The sequence below is a fragment of the Vanessa tameamea genome, chromosome 12, assembly GCF_037043105.1.
Source record: "Vanessa tameamea isolate UH-Manoa-2023 chromosome 12, ilVanTame1 primary haplotype, whole genome shotgun sequence".
Lineage (NCBI taxonomy): Eukaryota > Metazoa > Arthropoda > Insecta > Lepidoptera > Nymphalidae > Vanessa > Vanessa tameamea.
This window is the reverse complement of record NC_087320.1, coordinates 6111286-6131308: the sequence shown is the minus strand read 5'-3', so window position 1 is coordinate 6131308 and position 20023 is coordinate 6111286. Positions and strand designations below refer to the sequence as shown.

The 20023-nt window shown below is 30.3% G+C and overlaps 2 protein-coding genes across 2 annotated transcripts; both read left to right on the top strand.

The window, feature by feature from the left end:
- Positions 1-282: 282 nt before the first annotated feature.
- Positions 283-4065, top strand: LOC113393015 (odorant receptor 46a-like). Its single transcript, XM_026629705.2, has 9 exons — positions 283-465; positions 974-1103; positions 1571-1775; positions 2112-2234; positions 2410-2532; positions 3098-3197; positions 3270-3374; positions 3591-3746; positions 3963-4065. Exons 1-9 carry the CDS (start codon positions 283-285, stop codon positions 4014-4016), a joined length of 1179 nt encoding a protein of 392 aa, XP_026485490.2. The 3' UTR covers positions 4017-4065.
- Positions 4066-5219: 1154 nt separating this feature from the next.
- On the top strand, positions 5220-10438 carry LOC113392965 (trans-Golgi network integral membrane protein 1-like). The gene is made up of 5 exons (XM_026629617.2): positions 5220-6391; positions 7305-7397; positions 7759-7875; positions 9358-9497; positions 9618-10438. The coding sequence occupies exons 1-5, from the start codon at positions 5365-5367 to the stop codon at positions 9753-9755; spliced, it is 1515 nt and encodes a 504-aa protein (XP_026485402.1). The 5' UTR covers positions 5220-5364; the 3' UTR covers positions 9756-10438.
- Positions 10439-20023: the final 9585 nt, after the last annotated feature.

Below are 20023 nucleotides of genomic sequence, written 5' to 3'. Positions count from 1 at the left end.
CTCTTCCATACTACTCGCATTCATCGTCACAAATAAAACGATCTATAATTAAAAGCTTTGAGTGACAACAAAATGTTATAGTATCCGTTGCAAATTAAATTAGGTCTTGAGACTTGTTTTACGTAAACACTTCGCCTGAAATCTTTTAAGTGTCGAGTTGTTTGTTGATTCAACGGAATTTAATTTCAGTCTGCTACGGTCCAAAAAGTTTACATAGGAATCCTTTAATATTAGTATTTAGAATTTTCTTTTTTTTTTAAATTAAACATAAAATTCCAGATAATGGAAACAAAACTATCTTATAACAGCGTATCGCCGCATTTACTGCGTTTACGCTTTGGTGGTTATTATCAAATTGATCCAAGGTCGCCGAAATTACGAAAAATGCTACATACTATTTATATGCGCATTAGTCTTGCATGGATATTAGTTTATACAATACTACAAGCGATTAAAGTATATGAGGTAAAGTAATTAATTTAATTTATATTTAAATATGTATTATGTAATACAAAATCTAATCAAACCTGACTGTTGATCTGATGACTGATATATGAGTTAAAATTTTAAATTGTATAGCTGTGCCCCGCGGTTGAATATGATTATGCTTGCCAGATTCAGACTAATAATGTGCATTATCTTGGATTCAGTTTGTCAAATTGGTCGACGGTATAGTTTATGCAAATATTTTTTTCAAACCGTTTACAAGGTGGTATCGCTTTGTGCAGCTCATCAGTCAACCCAACGCACATTCCACCGTCAAACAGAAATACTTAGTGTTGTTGGGTTTCCGGTTTCAAGAGTTACATTGCCCTACAACCAAATAGTCAGTCAGTGTAACTATAGGCACAAAAGACATAATTTCTTAGTTTGCAAGGTTGGTGGTGCATTGGCGATATCAGGATATATAATTTATTACTCTTAGTAGTTATTTTGATAATTTATTTTTACACGCTCCATTAATTTTGTGTAGGTGAGAGAAGAAATTGATAAAGTTATGGCAACACTGTTTTTATTTCTGACTCACACCGATTCAATCTATAAGCAAGTTGTTTTAACGATAAGGTCAGACGAGATTGAGGAGTTGTTGGATATAATGAGAGGTAAAACAAATATCTATATTATATAATGTGTGACTTTTAATATGTATTTGGAACGCGTCGTAATTAAATTAGAATTTTCAAAAGTCAACACATTCAAAAATATTTTTAAATGATACATTTACATGTGCATTATGTTAGTATGGATATATATTGATTGTTTGTTTACTGGATCTCATATATTTAAGACAAATGGCAACATCGATTTACATATATATTAAAACTAGCTGAACCTGCGGCTTTACCCGCGCGAAATTTACAAAACAAACATACAGCCCCCGTTTTACCCCCCTTAGGGGTAGAGTTTCGTAAAATCCGATCTTAGCGGATGTCTACATCTTAAGTTTCTAAAATTTCGTGATTAATTTAGTGAGAGGTATTTCGTTTTTGTATATATACATAGATTATCTCTTGATAAAACTAAGTGCACATAATTATTGTACTAATTAACATGTTTTTCTATGTTTAAGGTTCCCTTTACAATCAAGATAATCCTGATCACAAATCATTTTTATTGGAGGTAGCTCGATACAGTGTCCTTATACTACATCTAGACAACATATTGGCGTTATTTACTTGTTTTCTTTGGGTGGTTTTGCCGTTCGTACTACACTTACAAGGAAAGCTCGTAGAATTTGCTGTTTGGTTACCTTTTGATGTGAATATGGATCCAGTGTAAATAATATTTTTTATTTTGGTTAGCGTTATTGTTAGATCACCACGTACATTAAGTATACATGACAATTCTGAAAAAACTCTTCACTATAGCAAATGAAACATCGTCACACATATATACGTAAAACGGTAAGTATTAATTAACACGAAAGCACAAGGCTTAGCTCGTCCTGCAGATGTCCTACTTGTCCGTGTATTAGATACTAAAACCTTTTCCTAAACGCAATAAGAAATAAGTTCAGTAGTTTTTTTTCTGTCAGACATTACAAAAAATTTTAATAATTTATTAATTTATATTGCATCCTTTTTTATTAATTACATGTGTGATTTTTACAGATTTTATTTCACAGCTTTATATGTGTGGGTGACAACATCATGGCTTGCATTTTGTAATACAAGTATGGATGTTATGGTTTCATTTCTTTTAGCACAATGTAAAACACAACTTTCCATAGTAAGGTAAAATTATCTTTTAAATCTTTACAAGTAATAATAGTATAATCATAATTTATCTGGAACACTAAAATATCTATTTAATATATTATGTGCTAAGAATATGACCTTTTTGTATTTTGTACTGAATTTCAATTTAAAAAAAAATAATTACGTTCGCATCCACGTATAAATATTTCAGACATGATCTCGAAAATTTAATGCAAACAAGCAAAGAAGAAAGTTCATCAACTGGAGAATCTTACCCAGATGTTATAAACAGAAGATTTAATAAAATATTACAACATCATGTACAAATTATTTAGTGAGTCCAAATAGTATTATGTCCTCGTGCAATTTTAACTTCACCTACTTACTTACCTAAATTATTTGAAGTAAAAGCCTTGTTTAGTTTAATCGTAAATTGATATAACAACATTCAATGTATGCTCTCAGCCATGAAAACTTTTAATGTGTGTGTATTTAAAAAAATATTCCCTATATATTTGGAACTATCATGGAATATTAATTGCTTCGTAACGCTTGGGTGCATTTTCAAAGATTCAAATTAAACAGATAATTGAAATACTATTGAATAGGTACCTAACATATGATTATATTGCTGACTATCACGCTAAACTTAAATGGTTCCTTATTACACAACGTCGAGATTTCCGATAATTACTATTTTGCCTAACTTTTTCCTTTATTCACCTTGACTTCCACTATCCTGACTAAAACTTGTCTTATTTTGTTTTTTTTTTTTATCGGTTTTTATTTTACTTATAATATTTAACTATTTGTTTTAATGTTTATGAAATAGTTGAGTATCTATACATATTAAAGTCTTCTTATTGAATACAATATTAATATTTATAATTTTTTCAAAGTTTTGCCAAAAAAGTCGAGCATATATTTGGCAATGCGGTGGCTTACCAGTTTCTAGCAAGCGGGTGGATTATTTGTACATCAGTGTACAGAATGGTCGAAGTATGAATATTGATGAATTTTTGTTTATAAATTTCTCGAAAATTATCAATTAAAATATTTTCACTTTTCTAGATGAATCCGGCATCTATTCAATTTTTATCGATGGTATTATACATTTTTTGTATGCTTCTTCAAATATTCATGTACTGCTACTATGGTAATGAAGTTACTCATGAGGTAAATTAAATAAATTATTATTTGATATATGTGATATTTAAAAAATATTTCAGCAATGCTTATTTCATGAGTACTAATATAACAAACACTTTTTAAAAATAGTCTTTTCTAGACATGTTTATCTTCAGATAATCATTACTAAAAAAGTTTTTTTAACGTTTCAAACAGGTAGGTACTATTTGGTCGAGAATCAAGATTGTTAATATATGATTTCAGAGTAAAAAGCTTATGCAATCTGCTTATTTTATGGACTGGCTGAATGCAAATGTTAAACATCGACGTCATCTTATTTTTTTCATGGAAAGAGTAAAGTGTCCCATACTACCTTTAGCAGGAGTTATCATTCCACTTTCAAATGAAACATTTGTTTCGGTAAGATTTCTACTAAAATATAATTTAAAATTTACCTTTTCAATCGACTACTTAAATATATCAAACAATTGTTTAAGGCATTATTGTGAGAATTGAGGTAGTTATATGTTATAATAATTTAGTTTACCATCTGATATTCTTATTTAATGCATTACTTAGTTTAAAGTCATGTTTTAAATATCACGAAATTCCGTATTTATCATGAATTTGTTACAGATAGTGAAAAGTTCTTACACATTCTACGCTCTTTTGAAGAATAATAACTTATAGATTTCACTGACATTTACCTATTTATATAATTAATTGATATATAGGTTTTGGGCACATTTCTACCTTACGAAATTTATAATAAGGATCATAAATATTTAGAAAAAAAAACATATTGTTCTACAATAAAACCATGATGTCTAATAAAAACGTTTTTTTTCTTTCTTTTCTACTCTTTCTCTCTCCCTCACTCTGTAGATCTAGGTCAAAAACATATAATAACAACTCACACACAAATACAACAACAACTCTTTAATTATTAAAAACTTAGTAATAAAACCTGAATTAAATAATTATATATTACGTAATTAATTTGAAACTGTCTAAAACCGCTTGAAGATACTTTTTAAACATGAGCATGGACATGTAAATACTGTTTTTTGGTATCCGCTGCAATTGCTCCGTATACTGAAAAAGCATAAAATACACTTCAGTTAGGCTTAACACAAATTGAAGCTCTATTTCTTTCAAATAAAATATATACTAAAATAATTACATTTCTTTGAGAGATTTTTAAAAATATATAATTATTACTAATTAGAATTATATAATTTTGGCTCTAGTTTCCAATAACCCATATATATCTATAATAGTAATTAAGATAAAATAAGTATTCATATATTTATAAAAAATAAGAAATTTAAACGAGCTTCTACAAGCATTTCCACCTGAAATTTCCTGTGTCACTACTGACCTCATACAACTCTCTTTAATTTTGCGCATCAAGAGCGTTTATTAAATTGGGTACCCAGGATAATGCCTCGCACCACACTGTGTCAGGGAAATTTGGCTATCCCAATGCGACAGCGGCATTTTTCGCCGCAGCGTACGTTCAGTTCCTGGATGGATTCAGACCAGGCAACTTCACCTAGGGCTGTCACTAGTTTCCAATTTGTGTCCCTATATGGATCGTAAAAAAGGTTGACTCCTGTTTTAGGTCATCCTTGCTACCTCCTCTTATAGGTTATTTAAGAGAGCATCACACTCAAATGTATTATGTCCTCAGTCCGAGAACGGACTATTATATATTATATATTTGATTGTTCAACAAAAATAAACGTCTTGGCCCTTTTATAGTTATTTTCTTCCAGCCCAAAATATGTTATAATCTCTTTCTCTGTAAATATTTATTTTATTATTACACTGTATACAAAACAACATTCTGCCACTCAAATATTAACTGTGGAAAAGAGCTGTCATACTGTGTGCTGTAAGCTGTCATGTGTCAAGTTCTTAGATGCCATTCAAAAATATTTGGCTGCGGAATATGGTTAAATAGTGTTTGTGAATATACCGTTATTATTGAGTGATTGCAAAATTTTCATTAAATTTTAATATTGATCAGTTTTCAATGCTGCTCATAAAGATGTTTCGCTGCGTTATTGCATTAATTTTAATTAATGTCTATTATCCGAGTTCCGGACTTCCTTTAAAAGGGAATGCAACTCAAAATCCTATAGCACAGCAATTGCAAAATCTCGCAAATATTTGTGAAAATTTAGTTCTATCTGATTTGATAAAAAAGCAAATAGAACACTGCAATGTCAGTGAACCTGCTGATACAAAGACAGAGTTCAAGTGTTTGATGTTTTATGATATAAACAGTCAGCTATGCACTGCTTTCCGTCGTTCTAAATTCAATTTGCAAGAAAACTATACGACTAAAATGAATGAAATTCAAGATATTAAAACTATATGCAATCATGCAAAAACATGGAAATTCACAAACAAAGAAAAGTACCCTAAAAATGAGCCTATTGATCAAGTATTTAAAAATGAAATATTCTGTATACAAATGTGTTCAGTGGATGAATTCTTGAGCGCAGATTCTAATTTCTACTGCAAGTATTACCAGTGGGGATCAGATGTTATACAAACTCAAATGCCTACTTCGACACAGCAAAATACAGGTGCAGCTGTACCTGTATTAGCAGAATCAATTTTAAATCCTATCGAAAATAACACTGACATTTCAAATACTCCAAAAATCGAAAATGGCACAGCATCTACCAGTGAAAGCATCAAACCAATACAAATGAAATCTGTAGTCAATGTTGAATCTACAAAAACTGAAATATCCAGTCTAGATGTTGCAGGCCAAACATCTACAGCTAATCAATCAGCAATAGCAGATGCTCAGAAATCACTCGAAATTGCTCACAAAATAACTGAGCAGTCTGCTCTTCCAATTGATACCAGTGTATCAAAGAATGAAATAGAAAAACCCCCAGTTGAAGAAGAGCCTCCGAAGAAAGATGAAGTTGAAAAAGATAGTAATATTCAACCAGTTGAACAGAAGGAATCTGTTATTGAAAATCCTAAAGCGAAGCAACCAGTCGGTGACATTGATGAAGATCAAGAAGATGAAAATGATGATGGTAAACTATAGATATTTCATTTCAGTAATTAAATTAAATTACTACCAATGTAAATAAAGAATGGGATTGAAAATGGTATTGCTATATATAGTGAGTGAGCGAGAGGCAAATCGAGGTGATGCTATTTTTCCAAGACCATTCTTTATTTGCACAGGTAGTAAGACTGTCCTTTTAATTTTTTTAAGTATAACACAAGAATAATAATATTAATCATTTAATAAATATAACATAATAATTATGATTATATTGTTCTCTGAAGTGTTATATGTAACTCAAAAAGACAGTATAATATTTAATCAGCTTACTGCAAGAATTCATTAATAGTTTAAAATCACTAAGTGTATTAATCATGGACATTAATTTATTGATTTATTAATAACTAGGCATATTGCATAAAATTATGCAATACCACACATTTTTTCCTATAGTTGGTTAATATTTTTTATAATAATTATACAGTTTTTTTATTACTTTACAATTCAAAATATACAATGAGCAGTCTTTTTGTCTAAAGTATGTTTAAATTTACATAATATATAGAATGACTACTATTCATCGGTAAATGAAATTTATATAAAAAAAATCTTGTTTTAAATTTTCTTAATAGAGTGTTTCCTTGTATTGATTTATTTTGGCAATAAGGTTGTTACTGTTTAATTATTATTAATATAATATATAATAAGAAAGTATAAAAACATTTTAACATAATGGGATGCTGTGTATGTTTTTAATGTATGTATATTCATATATTAGAGTAAATACACTACATTAAAATATTATCCTAATCAACATGTTTCTCATTCTTTTGATAATCTGTTTTTGAAGACAGAAATGTACTTAATTTAAATTATTATTTGAATATGTCTTATTGTATAAAATCTATATTAAAGTGCCTTGTATCACTCGATTTCAGATGCAGAATATGTCCAAGGTTCTGATCAAGATGACACTGTCATGAAACCAATTGAATCTGATCCTAATTTTGATGATAATAAACCTAAAAACAGTAAGTCTACACAATATTCTTTTTATACAACATCATTGTTTCTAACATTTACAATAACAATAATTTAAAAAAGTTAAATAGTAAATTATTTTATTTTCTTTATAGATTTTGATATAAAAAAACTTCATTTAAATCAATTCATAACAGATGAAAATATGGCTGGTATTTAGTTTATTATTCCATATATGCATATAACAAAAATTCTAGTTAGAACTCAAAACATACCATATAAGTTGATGTGACTCGGCAAATTTAATAACATTAGCAATGCATGCATTAAATGTTTAAGTTATTTATTAAAAGATTTTGAAGTACATACTTTTATTTATAATATTTGTCAAGCAAAATTTTATTGTTGCAGCCCTGAGTGCATTATTGCGTGCTGGAGGAAAATCAGTTAAAATACCATTGCTAGATTCCGATCCAAATATGGATGAACAACCTCACAAAAGAGTTGGAATTGAATCTATAACATCAGGTCAGTATAAATAATTAACCTTTAAAATTCTGATAAGAATCAATCAAAAACATGTTTTACTAGAAATTTACACATAAATAATAGAAAAAAAAACAAATAAAACAAGGTTATTAAATAAAATGATATCTATCTGATGTTATAATCAGTTCATATCTGATTTCTGGTAAGGATTTATCTAGATTATAAAAAATATTAATGAATCGTTATTACTTTCAAATTAGAGTTCTGTTTTGATATTTCACTGTTATGATAATAAAAATATTTCAAGTTTCGCTATTTAAAATATATTTTCTTTATCTAAATGGTTTTAGTACAAGATCTATTTTTTTGATAATTTAATTTTACTTCTAACTAAATAGTATTTACTAAATACAATATTATTCAATATATAGGAACAATTCGGAAATATATATATATATTTTAATTACATTTTTATATTTAATCTGCAATTGTGCTAAATTATGTTTTATCTTTTTCTATAAACAATTACGAAAGAAATAAAAAAGTAGCTAAAGTACAATATTATATGTTCCTATATTAAAATAGTAATTTGTGTTTGAATAAATGGATCGAAAACTTTTTGTACGTATTTAATCAGGTGAGACCTTGAAGTAAATACACGGAATCTGATGTTCATTCTGTTCTAAATATTATCAAAACGGATACATAAAACAAGTTTTAATTCAATGAGATTTTGAAGTAATGATTTTTCGACTTAGTCTTTTATCACATCGATTAGAAACTTATTATGTCAAAGATTTCAAACATTATTCGTCGTGTCAAAAAGCATACAAATCGTAGATCATTTTTATAAATACGACTTACCATTTTGAATTTTTTTTTGCATACAACCTTAAAAAAAATCTGATTAAGGAACAAATTTTTTTTACAACTCCTAATACATTTTTTTGATAAAGCATGCAAACCACACGGCCTGCCGCGTGAAGCGACAGCTCGTTGTCCCCCATTTCGCGACTCTAGCGCAGAGAGCAGTTATTAGTTCGTAAAACGAAACGATTCGGTTTTTTAGATTAAAACATGTGTTTATAATGTATGCAATCCAGTCTTCATGAAGGTATCAAATTAAGCAGGGATGTTAATACAGGGTTATTGGTAATTCGACGTATTTTCGTTAGGAGGTGATAGGAGTGATTATTTGCGATAATTTTAACCCCCATATGCATAATGCAAAAGTGAACCATTTTTGAGTTATAACGTTTTTTACAACAAAAAAAGTCATTATAGATATTTATATATGGACAAAGGGTAATGCATAATTATATGGCATTTATATAATATTATTTATAAACTATACATACAATATATATACTTAATAATTATATAATAAATTAGCCAAAAATACTAAGTCTAGAATGCTGAAGTTTAGTACTTAAGTATATTTTATAAAGTGAGCATCCGCCAAAAAAGGCTTTTGGAAATTCTAACATTAAGAGATGTAGATTTATCATTCTATTTTTCTAGTTTCAGAAACATTTCCAAATCCAATGCAAAATAGCTACGCTGAGGAGGATGACCACTTCTTCCCCTTCTTCTTGACTGCAATTATAATTGTTGTGTTGCTGTATATTTTATATCACAACAAAAATAAATTTACAAAAGTGGTAAGTAATAAAACATATTATTTTTTAAACTTTGTCCTCTGTTTTCATATTAACTAAAATATTACATGGAGTTTTTTCGAGAAAAAACAAATACCAATATAATTTCTGTTTTTTTTTTAGATTTTAGGATTGTTAGTTGAAGGTAGACAAACAGGCCGGCGTAGAAACAGCCGTGGCCATGCCTACCGTCGACTCGACACGCTGGAACAAGCCATGAACACCAACACCGCGGCACCGCCGAGCAAAATTATATATTGAACGACATTCTCTATTTTTAGGCTAACAATATTTATAACTAATTTCGTTTGATATCGAAACATCTTATCGATAACAATCAACTGTCCTTTATAAAATAATTTATATGAAAATAATTACGTAAAAAGTTCAAAAACGCACATGTGACGTCATTAATCATGGATTTTTCATTGGATTGATTTACTGAGTAGTGTTACTGACTTGTAACAAATTATCTCATCGTAAGCAAATAAATTGTATACTTGTTCGCCTCTATTGAGATTTTTAGGCTTTATGGGTGGGAATATAAAATTACAAAAACACAATTCTAGTATGGTCAAACATTTTATATACTTGGCCCAAATACAACTAATTTTATAAGATAATTATGAATTAGGAGTATTTCTTATGAAACATTATCTTCTAATATTGATTTCTATTAATTTCTAACAAAAAAAGAGATTTCGTTTCCGGTTTTCCACATCACTAAATAAATTACAGTACAACAAAAAATCTTGTATTCCTTATGTAAAGTTATTAATAAAAGATTGGACGGTGTTAAGTACAATAAAAAAAAAAGAAAAGGTTTTTTTGTCTGATTGAAACTTATTCGAAATAAATCGTACATTTAAGAACATATTTAGTAATATTATAGTATTAAGATATTTTACGCTTACTCTGCGGATTACATTCATAAACTTTTTCAATGGTTTTTGTTAAAATATTTTTTTCAATTGCAATTATTTATTTAGTCATCAACTTTTGGGTCCATATAGTCCAAAAATAAATAAAGTAAGTCTAACTGAGTAAAAAAACTACACGCTTATTCCTTTGACGCTTACAACATTTTTGTTAATGAGTTAACAAAAACTTTTATCAACGGCGCGTATTAACAAGAAAAATTGCCAATATAATAATATTTGTAAAAAAAAAAAAATATTTGTGAATTTCCTCAGCTAGATCTCAATATATGTTGTAAATTGTTTTTTTTTTTTGAAGGCATATTTTTAATATTTTTTCCGAGGTAAAAACGAACATCACCTTAACAAAGAGGCATTAAAATATTCATAAATTTAGTTCTTTAAAATATAAATAAATTCAATAACAATGTATGTATGTGAACTTTTCTACATAAATGTATGAAAATTGTTATAATTTCTAGATTTTTAATCAGCAGCTATACTGCAGAACTAACGAGTGTATAATTTTTCTGTATGTAAATGACATATACGTACTAACTTTTCGGAATGTAAATCAAGATAGATTTGTGTCAAAATCGGATGTATTTAATGAAAATTTAATCATATTATTAAATTCTCTAGCGTGGTAATAAAAGGTCCAAAGTACATTTTTGAGTAAAATGTAAACCATAATTTAGACATTTGCTAATTCATTTAAAAATAATAAATTTATTTGAGGCAGAACGTAAGTTTTACATTCCTGATACGATCAGTATAACCCAAAAGGACATATGTTATATAAAACATACTTTTGATTACCAAAAGTAAGGGTTATGGATATTGGCCCTTTTAGCACTAGGCTACAGAGTTATTTAATATGCAACAATTTTTCGTTATGTGTGTGTGTGTGTGTGTCAAATAACATTCACGACAGATGTTATTAATTAAACCTTTTTTTAATCGTCATATTGTAATGGTTTAATTATTTGTCTATTTGAATGTAAATCTTCTAAATAGAACCTATAAATTAATTAGTTTAAAACCAGTTATGTTATGACTACATTTTTATTTGTACTTCTACTGAATAAAGTTTAACTTATTATATGTTTGTTTTGATAATCTCAATTAATATGATCATCATCATCATCATCCTCCTGCCCTTATCCCAATTTTACTTGGGGTCGGCGCAGCATGTCTGCTTCTTCCATACTTCTCTGTCGGACGTCATCTCACTAGTAACATTCTTTCTAACCATATCGTCTTTCACGCAATCCATCCATCGTTTCTTGGGTCGTCCCCTACCTCTATATCCATCCACATCCATTTTCAAAACCTTTCTCACAACATGGTCCTCATTCCTCCGCATAACATGCCCATACCATGACAGCCGGTTTCCAGATAGCTTCTCGGTTACCGGTGCCACTTTCAAACTTCCTCTTATGTACTCATTCCTTACTCTATCCATTCACGTAACACCACACATTCCTCTCAGCATTCTCATCTCCGCCACATGCAATTGTCTTTCAGTCATCCCTTTTATAGCCCAACACTCTGATCTATATAGAACAGCAGGTCTGACCATGGTCTTATAGATTAATATATTAAGTAGATTAATATATGTAGGTACTTATTATATGTAGGTACCGGTACGACTAATGTACCAGACGCTACAAATATTCATTTAATCCGATTAAAGGATAACTCACAGTAATAAAGTCCATTACGGAAAATTTCGTATAAAATATTTTTATTATATTATTTTGTATTATATTTATAAGTATAGAAAACAAGAAAATACCTTAGTTCAATGTTGTGTTCTTAAAATATATTTTTAACCAAAATAGCAAATCACACTAGTAAATTTTGATGTATGAGAATTTTGTTTTGTTTATTAATAGTGGGCGCCCGCAGCTTCGCTCGCTTTTTAGTGATTGGTAGTCTGGTGTTGAGCAAAAAAGGAGCGTATATCCTTCCTTGTAGTTCGAGCTTCCTTCGTACCATATTTTATCAAATTCCGATCTGTGGTTTAGCCGTAAAAGAGCAACAGAATTATTTTCGCATTGATAATATTAGTATATATATTTTAGACAAACTGGTATATGGTCACCAGGTGGTGAAACGTAGTGGTATTAATAAGAAATATTAACCATTGCCAGACCAAACAATCAATCACTGTTGGGAAGTAAAACGTTGTCCCTTTTGCCTATAATTAGATAGGGCTCACTCATTCTTTAATATCCGTATTACTACACAATAATACTAAATGTTGCAGTTTAACGGTAGAATAAAAGAGGAGTGGATGGTACCTACCCAGACGGATTTGCACCAAATGGCCACCTAATCGTAAGTGGTGACCGTAGCCCATAGAAATTGGCGCTTTAATTATTCCTTGATCTCCAAAGCGCCGCCAACCTTGGGAACTAAGTTATTTTGTCCCTTGTACCAGTTCTTACTAGCTCACTTACCCTTCAAACCGAAGTAATACAAAGTATTGATGTCTGGCGATACAAAATATGATGAATGGGTGGTAACTTCCCAGACGGGCTTGCACGAAGCCCTACCACGAAGTAAATCTGTGAATCTTAAACTTAGATAATATTGAATCCACAAACACTTTCGCTCTGCTAGGAGTATTAATGATCTGTGCTCCTTACATTTTATAATAGTGAGCCATAATGTTATATTATATTTCTATATACAGAGTAATCCTTCAGATTATAAACAAGCTCCATCTGTTGTTAACACTAGAAACCAAAGGCTGCGCATCAGCCTGAAGATTTGATCTGCCTCTGAAAGCCAGTTTATATATTTTTTCCACAGAGGGCTGTAATAACATTAACAACACCGAGACTCAAATAAATGACAAGATTCGGGTCAAGAAACATTTGTCTTTTATATTATAAGTGCTTAAAAATGTCTGAAGCCGATAAGCAGAGTCCAAACAATTTGCTGTAGCTATATTCATTTTTTTTTAGCAATAATTATAACAAGTAATGGATATAATCTTAATTTAGTACTTACAAGTTTCAACCCTGGTAAGCACTGATTTCTCAGATACTTAATTGTCTAATCATTATTCATCTTTGAATTTTATTAATATTTAATTGTATTAAACTTTTGAGTATTTAACAGCAACATCCTCTTCCGTTTATACAAAACCAGCCACAACAAACACGCACACATTTATTATATAGTCTATTCCACGCTCAAGAGGAGTAAATCAAAGTAAAGAAATTGATGCGACATCATCGGTCGAGATCTATGATATTTATTATGAATTCGTGATAAAATGGTTTCTAAGTAAAACTAAAGTGAAGTAGTGCTGTATTAGATTTATCTAAAGGTATATTCATCGAGGACAGTCTGTAGTGCAAAATATAGTAAGCAAATTTCAATTCGCATAAAATAAATCTAAAGTTTGTGCATCTTTACTCCTTCGTTTGGAATATGATGAAGTAGGTACTATTACGACTTACTATAAAACTAGGTTATCACGCCCACACGTTCTGTGGAGCCTCTTACGCAAACAAATATTATACAATATACTATTCATATGTAATGTAGGTATATATTTTTAATGCATGAAACGAATAATTATCGTGATATATGTATATATATGACCATTGATGACGTCTGTAGAAATATCAAAAGGCTTACCTCGACTATTTCGTATACATTGGCCTTTAATAAATAAATTATTATTATTTTTATAGACGAATCCTAAGAATATTTTATGAGATAAGTATGATTTATTCCATCTTCATTCTTCACTTTGAGACCAAGATAAATATTAGGTATTAAGTGTTTATCGCGACGCTTCTTGAACAATAAACTACGCGAAATACAAGACAAATGGAAATAAGATTACACAAGAAAATAACAAATAAAATTGGTGTCAAAACCATTATTTATTTTATTCATTGCCATTTCATTGTATATCTGTTCCAAAACCCTCGCTAACCTTAAGGTGGGTTTCGGTGTTTTGATTTACTCCAACGCTGATACGAATCGGACTGTTACATGTATATCTATATATTTAGTAGTATATTTTTTACCTTTTTCAAACTCTGTGGAAATGCTTCTTAAATGCGACCTTTTGAGGCTGATAAAAAGCACACCTATCTACGGAAAATACTGGCAGACTATATTCTGTAGGAATTACAGCTGATAAAAAAATATATCTTTTTTTAGTTACTATATTCGTAATATAATATGGCTACTAAAACTCTATTTTTGCTGTTAAAGCTTTGTGCAAACCCGTCTGGGTACCACCTACTCACCAGATATTCTAATGCGAAACAGCAATAGGTACACTTAGTATTGTTGCGATCCAGTTTTGCATGGTTAGTAAGCCAGAGTAATTACAGACACAAATATACCATCTTAATTCTCAAAGTTGGTGGCGGAATGGTTAATATTTCTTACAGCGTACTATGGTAGGTACCATCAGGTGGCCAGTTTACCCGTCCGCCAATCAAAAACAACAAACCGTTGGATATACAGATATTATGTAATGTGTTTTGACCCAAATTTTACAGCAAATTTCATTCAATCCCATAATGATTATGGTGCGAAGTATTACGTAAGTAAGACTAAATGATACCTGCCTACAGATTTAGCACATGCACACACAAATATATAAATACTCTCGATCTAAAGGTGGAGGTATTACAGTAAGATTAATTATAAGTATTTATTAGAGTTATAAAAATATATTTTTTAAGTTCGAATCCGATATTAACTATATACGATGCTTGAGTGATCTTAATAATATACCACAGAGTTGGTGCGTATTTTAAGGGATAAAAAAACTCAATGTGTTATTTCAATATCTAAGACACTTTTTCATAAAAACCCGTTTATTCTTTGTTACGCCTGAAAGTTTGTTACTGAACAACTGCTCGGGTCATTGCAAAATAAGAATAAAACTCCACGGGAGAATTTATTTTTCGGGATACAGAGTACAGTATCCCAAAATTGTTGAAAATCCGATGTTTTTGTACAGTATCTAAAATTCGTTGAAAAATTTCGTCTAACCGGTTTTTGCCACGTGAAGCGGTAATTACATAAAAATGCTCCAATCTATCCCAGTGGAACTGTACTTTTTCCGAGTAAAAAGTAGCTTATTAATAAACAGAATCGAATCGTTGTTTTATTGCCGCTTAAAAAAAGAAAAGAAAAAAAACAACAGACACACTTTTGCATAATTATAATATTAGTAGGGATATAAATTCCTATTCCATAACTCAGTGCCAACGAAATTAAAATCTTATGATAAAGCTTAACCACCATGAAGCTGGAGTATAATAAAATTATGCTACCGTGCACTTTTAAACCTCGGGAGCTGTACTTCCCCGTATATAAATAGTGTATTTAAAATAATTTACTATTTCATTCCATATACACTTAATATTATGGAAATTAAACGACCATAAGCAACACGACCTCGTTTTAGGAAATACGTGAAGAATTTTTGGAGAATATAGAGCACTAGTTTGCGCGGCATTTGTTTATAAAGAGGCCTACAACAGGCTGGTGTAATGTCGGTGGTGATATGTCCTTTTATGACGTCGAGAATGAATTGAAAATTTCATCATTATCGGTTGAATAGTTAGACTTGGAAGCGTAACAAACAAAAATTAATACAAACTTTCACTTTTATAATGTTAGTTTGGTTAGGTATAAAAATTGATAAGGTAATATGAGACGTAAAGTTAGGGATAGTTATCATTAATGAACTTATTTTTTTGATTTTTATTTCTATACCTCTTTATTATAAATATCTGGTATAATATACTATCAAAGTTCGTTGTTAAAACGTTGGAATAAGTCAGTCGTCGCTCATTGAATCTATACCTATTATGTCATTACATAGTATAAAACAAAGTTGCTGACCGCTGTCTGTCCTTGTATATGCTTAGATATTTAAAATTGCGCAACGGATTTTGATGCGGTAAGCGGTTTTGGATTGATAATTTTAGAGGTTTCTAAAGTGATGTCGTTAATAAACAAATGTTTTGCGCTCACATTGCAAACGCTGGCTAAACACCTTATAAAGGTCTTCAAAAAAGTCCGCGGTGGTATATGTCTATCTCTTAGGGATAACCCACAATGACCATTTTTTATCCTTTACTTTTTATGAGAATATGGCCAATATGACCCTTTACAGCATGTAATTTAAATTAATATTTTCGAAGATATTGCAGATTTAAAACGCGGTTTGTATTGTCTAATGACTGCAAAACTGTGAACGTTGTAAGACATTCTGTAGTATATTTCATAACAGCATTGCACCCATGCGAAGCCGGGCGGGTCGCTAGTATAATATATAAACGCTAGCTAACGCTGTCTGTCTTTTGCTCTTTCGCGGCCTAACATCTAAACCGAATTAAATTCAATTTGTTATGAAACAAACTTGAACTACAAGGAAGTACATAGGCTACTTATTATGCCTAACTACTGACAACCAAACCTTAAAACGCGAGCGAAGCCGCAGGCAGTAACTATTATGTTGTCTTTTCATCAGTAAAAAAATCAAAATGTTACCTACATCTTATTAAAATTCTTATAAGGAATCATTTAGTCATTAATATTTCGTTTTTTAGATTTAAAAATGGGAAAATTTCGTTAAACAAAGATGATTGAAACCTTTCCGGACGTCATTCTTTAGATAAATAATTGTGTTTGACAATTGCACAAAACTATTTCTGCTGGGAATCGTTGTGAGCTGCATACTTTTTAACTGTAAGTGTTAAATAGTTTCACAAAATAAGTTATAGATATTTTTTCTTTGTCGTTCTGTCTTCAAGTTATAGGCTTAATTTACTCTCAAGCATTATTGTACATATTATACATTGTATAGTTGTTATCGTTTCGGTTTGAAGGGTGAATAAGCCTGTATATTATAACATTGACGCTATGAGTGAGAGCTAATACTATTTAAAATGCCAATGTCTAGAAGAGGTGGTGACCATTTATCCCATGGCCCATTTTTCGTTCTGTGTTACTATTACTCATCAGCTTATTTGGCAAATATATCGTTTTTATTAATAGTTTTATTGATATTTCGGCACTTCAGGATTTCAATTTAAAAAAGATCAAAAATTGCTCTCACTTAAATATGTGTTAACTATGTTTGATCGTCAGTTTGTTATAAATTTTGTTGTTTATATTATGGGTACACTTTCAGGACAAAGTTCTTTACTTAATTGGGTCATCAATTTGATTGTACAACGCTTAGAATGAATGGCCGCTCAAAAATATCTCTATAATCTCTTATGCCTCAGCCGACCTTATCCCTTGTAATCCTGCTTTTGTACTTTTTAATCTATACTAATATTATAAATGCGAAAGTAACTGCGTTTGTCTGTAATTTAATTTTTTTATGCCTTACACCTGATGATAAACTTCTATAACCATAGCCGTAGGCAGGAAGGGGTTTGGAGGTTCAAGTCGCCCCGAAATTATTTCGCTTAGTACAAAAGAATCACGGTTATGGTACTGACAAAACATATTTCCTGTTAATTAAACAATATGACAATTGAACTATACAGTATACTGAATCAGTCTAAGAAGAGTGTACGTGGCAACAATAGTATAATATAGGGAAACAACTGGTAAATTCATGAATAATTCAACAATTTTGTGAATGTAATAAACTATAATGAGCAACATAAAGTTATGCAGTTATTTACATCTTATCTAAACCCGAATGATTAGAAACGAACTCATTTATTTATTACTAATTTAATTTTATTCTTTTAATATAAAAGACAGAATTTTTCATAATTTTTTTTTAATCGTTATTATCAATTTTATTTACACCGGAATTTACCGATTTTCGGATTTATGATACGATAATTGGATGCCCGTTTTTTGGTACAAGTGAAGTCGAAGTGTAATATATTGTTAATAAATAAAATGCATCATTAAACTCTTTTAATTTTTTTTTTCAATCCGTTGATACCCCATACTTATTTTGGAAATATTTTGGACAACAACAGGTGAATGACGGTACATTTTGTTTCTCTTGTGATTTTGATTCGACTGACAATGCGACACTGAAGTCGCATTTGAAAAGTGGCTGCAAATATGCTCAATGATCCAGCGCCTCTTTGCACAATGAAATTATAAATATCTGCGAGGATATCTTTAGTGTTCCAGTGTGCGGAAGTCAGTTTTTTCAGTACTGATTGGCGAAACAATAGACACTTCTAGAACTGAACATTGTAGATTTACGTTACTTTTACGTTAGAACTTTCTACAATTTTTCCTTATTTCAGATCTTACTGGCGAAGGCATCACATCATGCATAATTAACCGTTTAGAAATCAATGGAATACATACTACAAGTTGTGTTGGTAAGGGCTATGATAGTTTTTCAGCGATGAGTGGAAGTTTCAGAAGTGCTCAAACTGTAATAAGAAGAAAATTTCCACGAGCACTTTACTTGTATTATAATGCTCATTCACTGAATTTGCAAAATGCGGAGCCTATTTAAGGGTTTCGGTACTAAAACTTGTGTCGGGATTTTTTTTCACACATTTGCACTATGTTCGACTGTACTGACAAAATCAATCAAAAGTCTTATGCCAGATTCTTGACAAAATATATTAATAGCAATGTGCGAAACTCGATGGGTCGAAAGACACAACGGTGTGATGCGTTTTAATGAAATTCTTTTGCATAGGCAAAACTCGATGGGTCTTTCGGTTTTTTCTTTGATTGATTTTGTCAGTACAGTCGTTATAGAACGCCTGCTTTGAAAAGCTTTAAAAAATAAAGTTTTTAATCGAGCACAGAAAATAATTCCTGGCTACGGCCACGCACGTGAGTGAAGCGGCGGTTGATTACTGGTATATTATAAATTAGATTTTACATTGCGTTGCGTTTACCATTGTTAGTACAGATGAATGTTTTTTAAATGATTATTTAGTCATTGTTTAGAAACTACACTGTATGTGTTTAAAAAAAAATACGTATTCGTTCTGTGTATTTATTTTCTACATTACATTTCAGAACTACTGTTAGTCTGGCGAATAATGCTTCTTCGGTTTATATAAGTCATTTTTAAATTTTATCGATTGCTCTGCAAGTTAGGCGATTATAAAATCTTGACTAAAAGGCTACTTTTAGCCATATGCAAATGTAGAAATAACAGCAACTGTGGCGAAATGGGGGCACGTGATATTAATAAACAAATAGTATTTGGTTATTTATATCATCAGCTTATTTGGTATATAATGTTTTAATTAATAGTTTTATTGGTATTTCAGCACAGTGTTCGTTTCTAAAATAAGATTCCATAAATATTTCCAACTATTATTCTAGCGTTTTCTATTTTAGCATTATTTTTCAAAGACATGTCACAAAAATATATATAAATAAGATTTATTAGTTTCAGTTTATAGATAGATTAAAAAAAAGACATTTCGACAGTGGACAATTATTTTATTTTATTTTATAATTTTGGCTTTTATTTGGGCCGAGAGGGCACAGATTATTTCGCCAATTTCACGTGCGAGGGAAAAGCTGGACAATGACAATTCTATATATTGTCGAATTGAGTTTATTTAAAAACAATAATCCCGATACAATAAAAAGGGCTCTTTC

Coding starts and splice junctions, on each gene's coding strand:
- LOC113393015 (XM_026629705.2), top strand. CDS start 283: ATGGAAACAAAACTATCTTATAACAGCGTATCGCCGCATTTACTGCGT. Junction 1,776..2,111: donor GATGTGAATATGGATCCAGT/GTAAATAATATT, acceptor TGATTTTTACAG/ATTTTATTTCACAGCTTTAT. Junction 2,533..3,097: donor CATCATGTACAAATTATTTA/GTGAGTCCAAAT, acceptor ATTTTTTCAAAG/TTTTGCCAAAAAAGTCGAGC.
- LOC113392965 (XM_026629617.2), top strand. CDS start 5,365: ATGCTGCTCATAAAGATGTTTCGCTGCGTTATTGCATTAATTTTAATT. Junction 7,398..7,758: donor TGATAATAAACCTAAAAACA/GTAAGTCTACAC, acceptor TTATTGTTGCAG/CCCTGAGTGCATTATTGCGT. Junction 7,876..9,357: donor AATTGAATCTATAACATCAG/GTCAGTATAAAT, acceptor CTATTTTTCTAG/TTTCAGAAACATTTCCAAAT.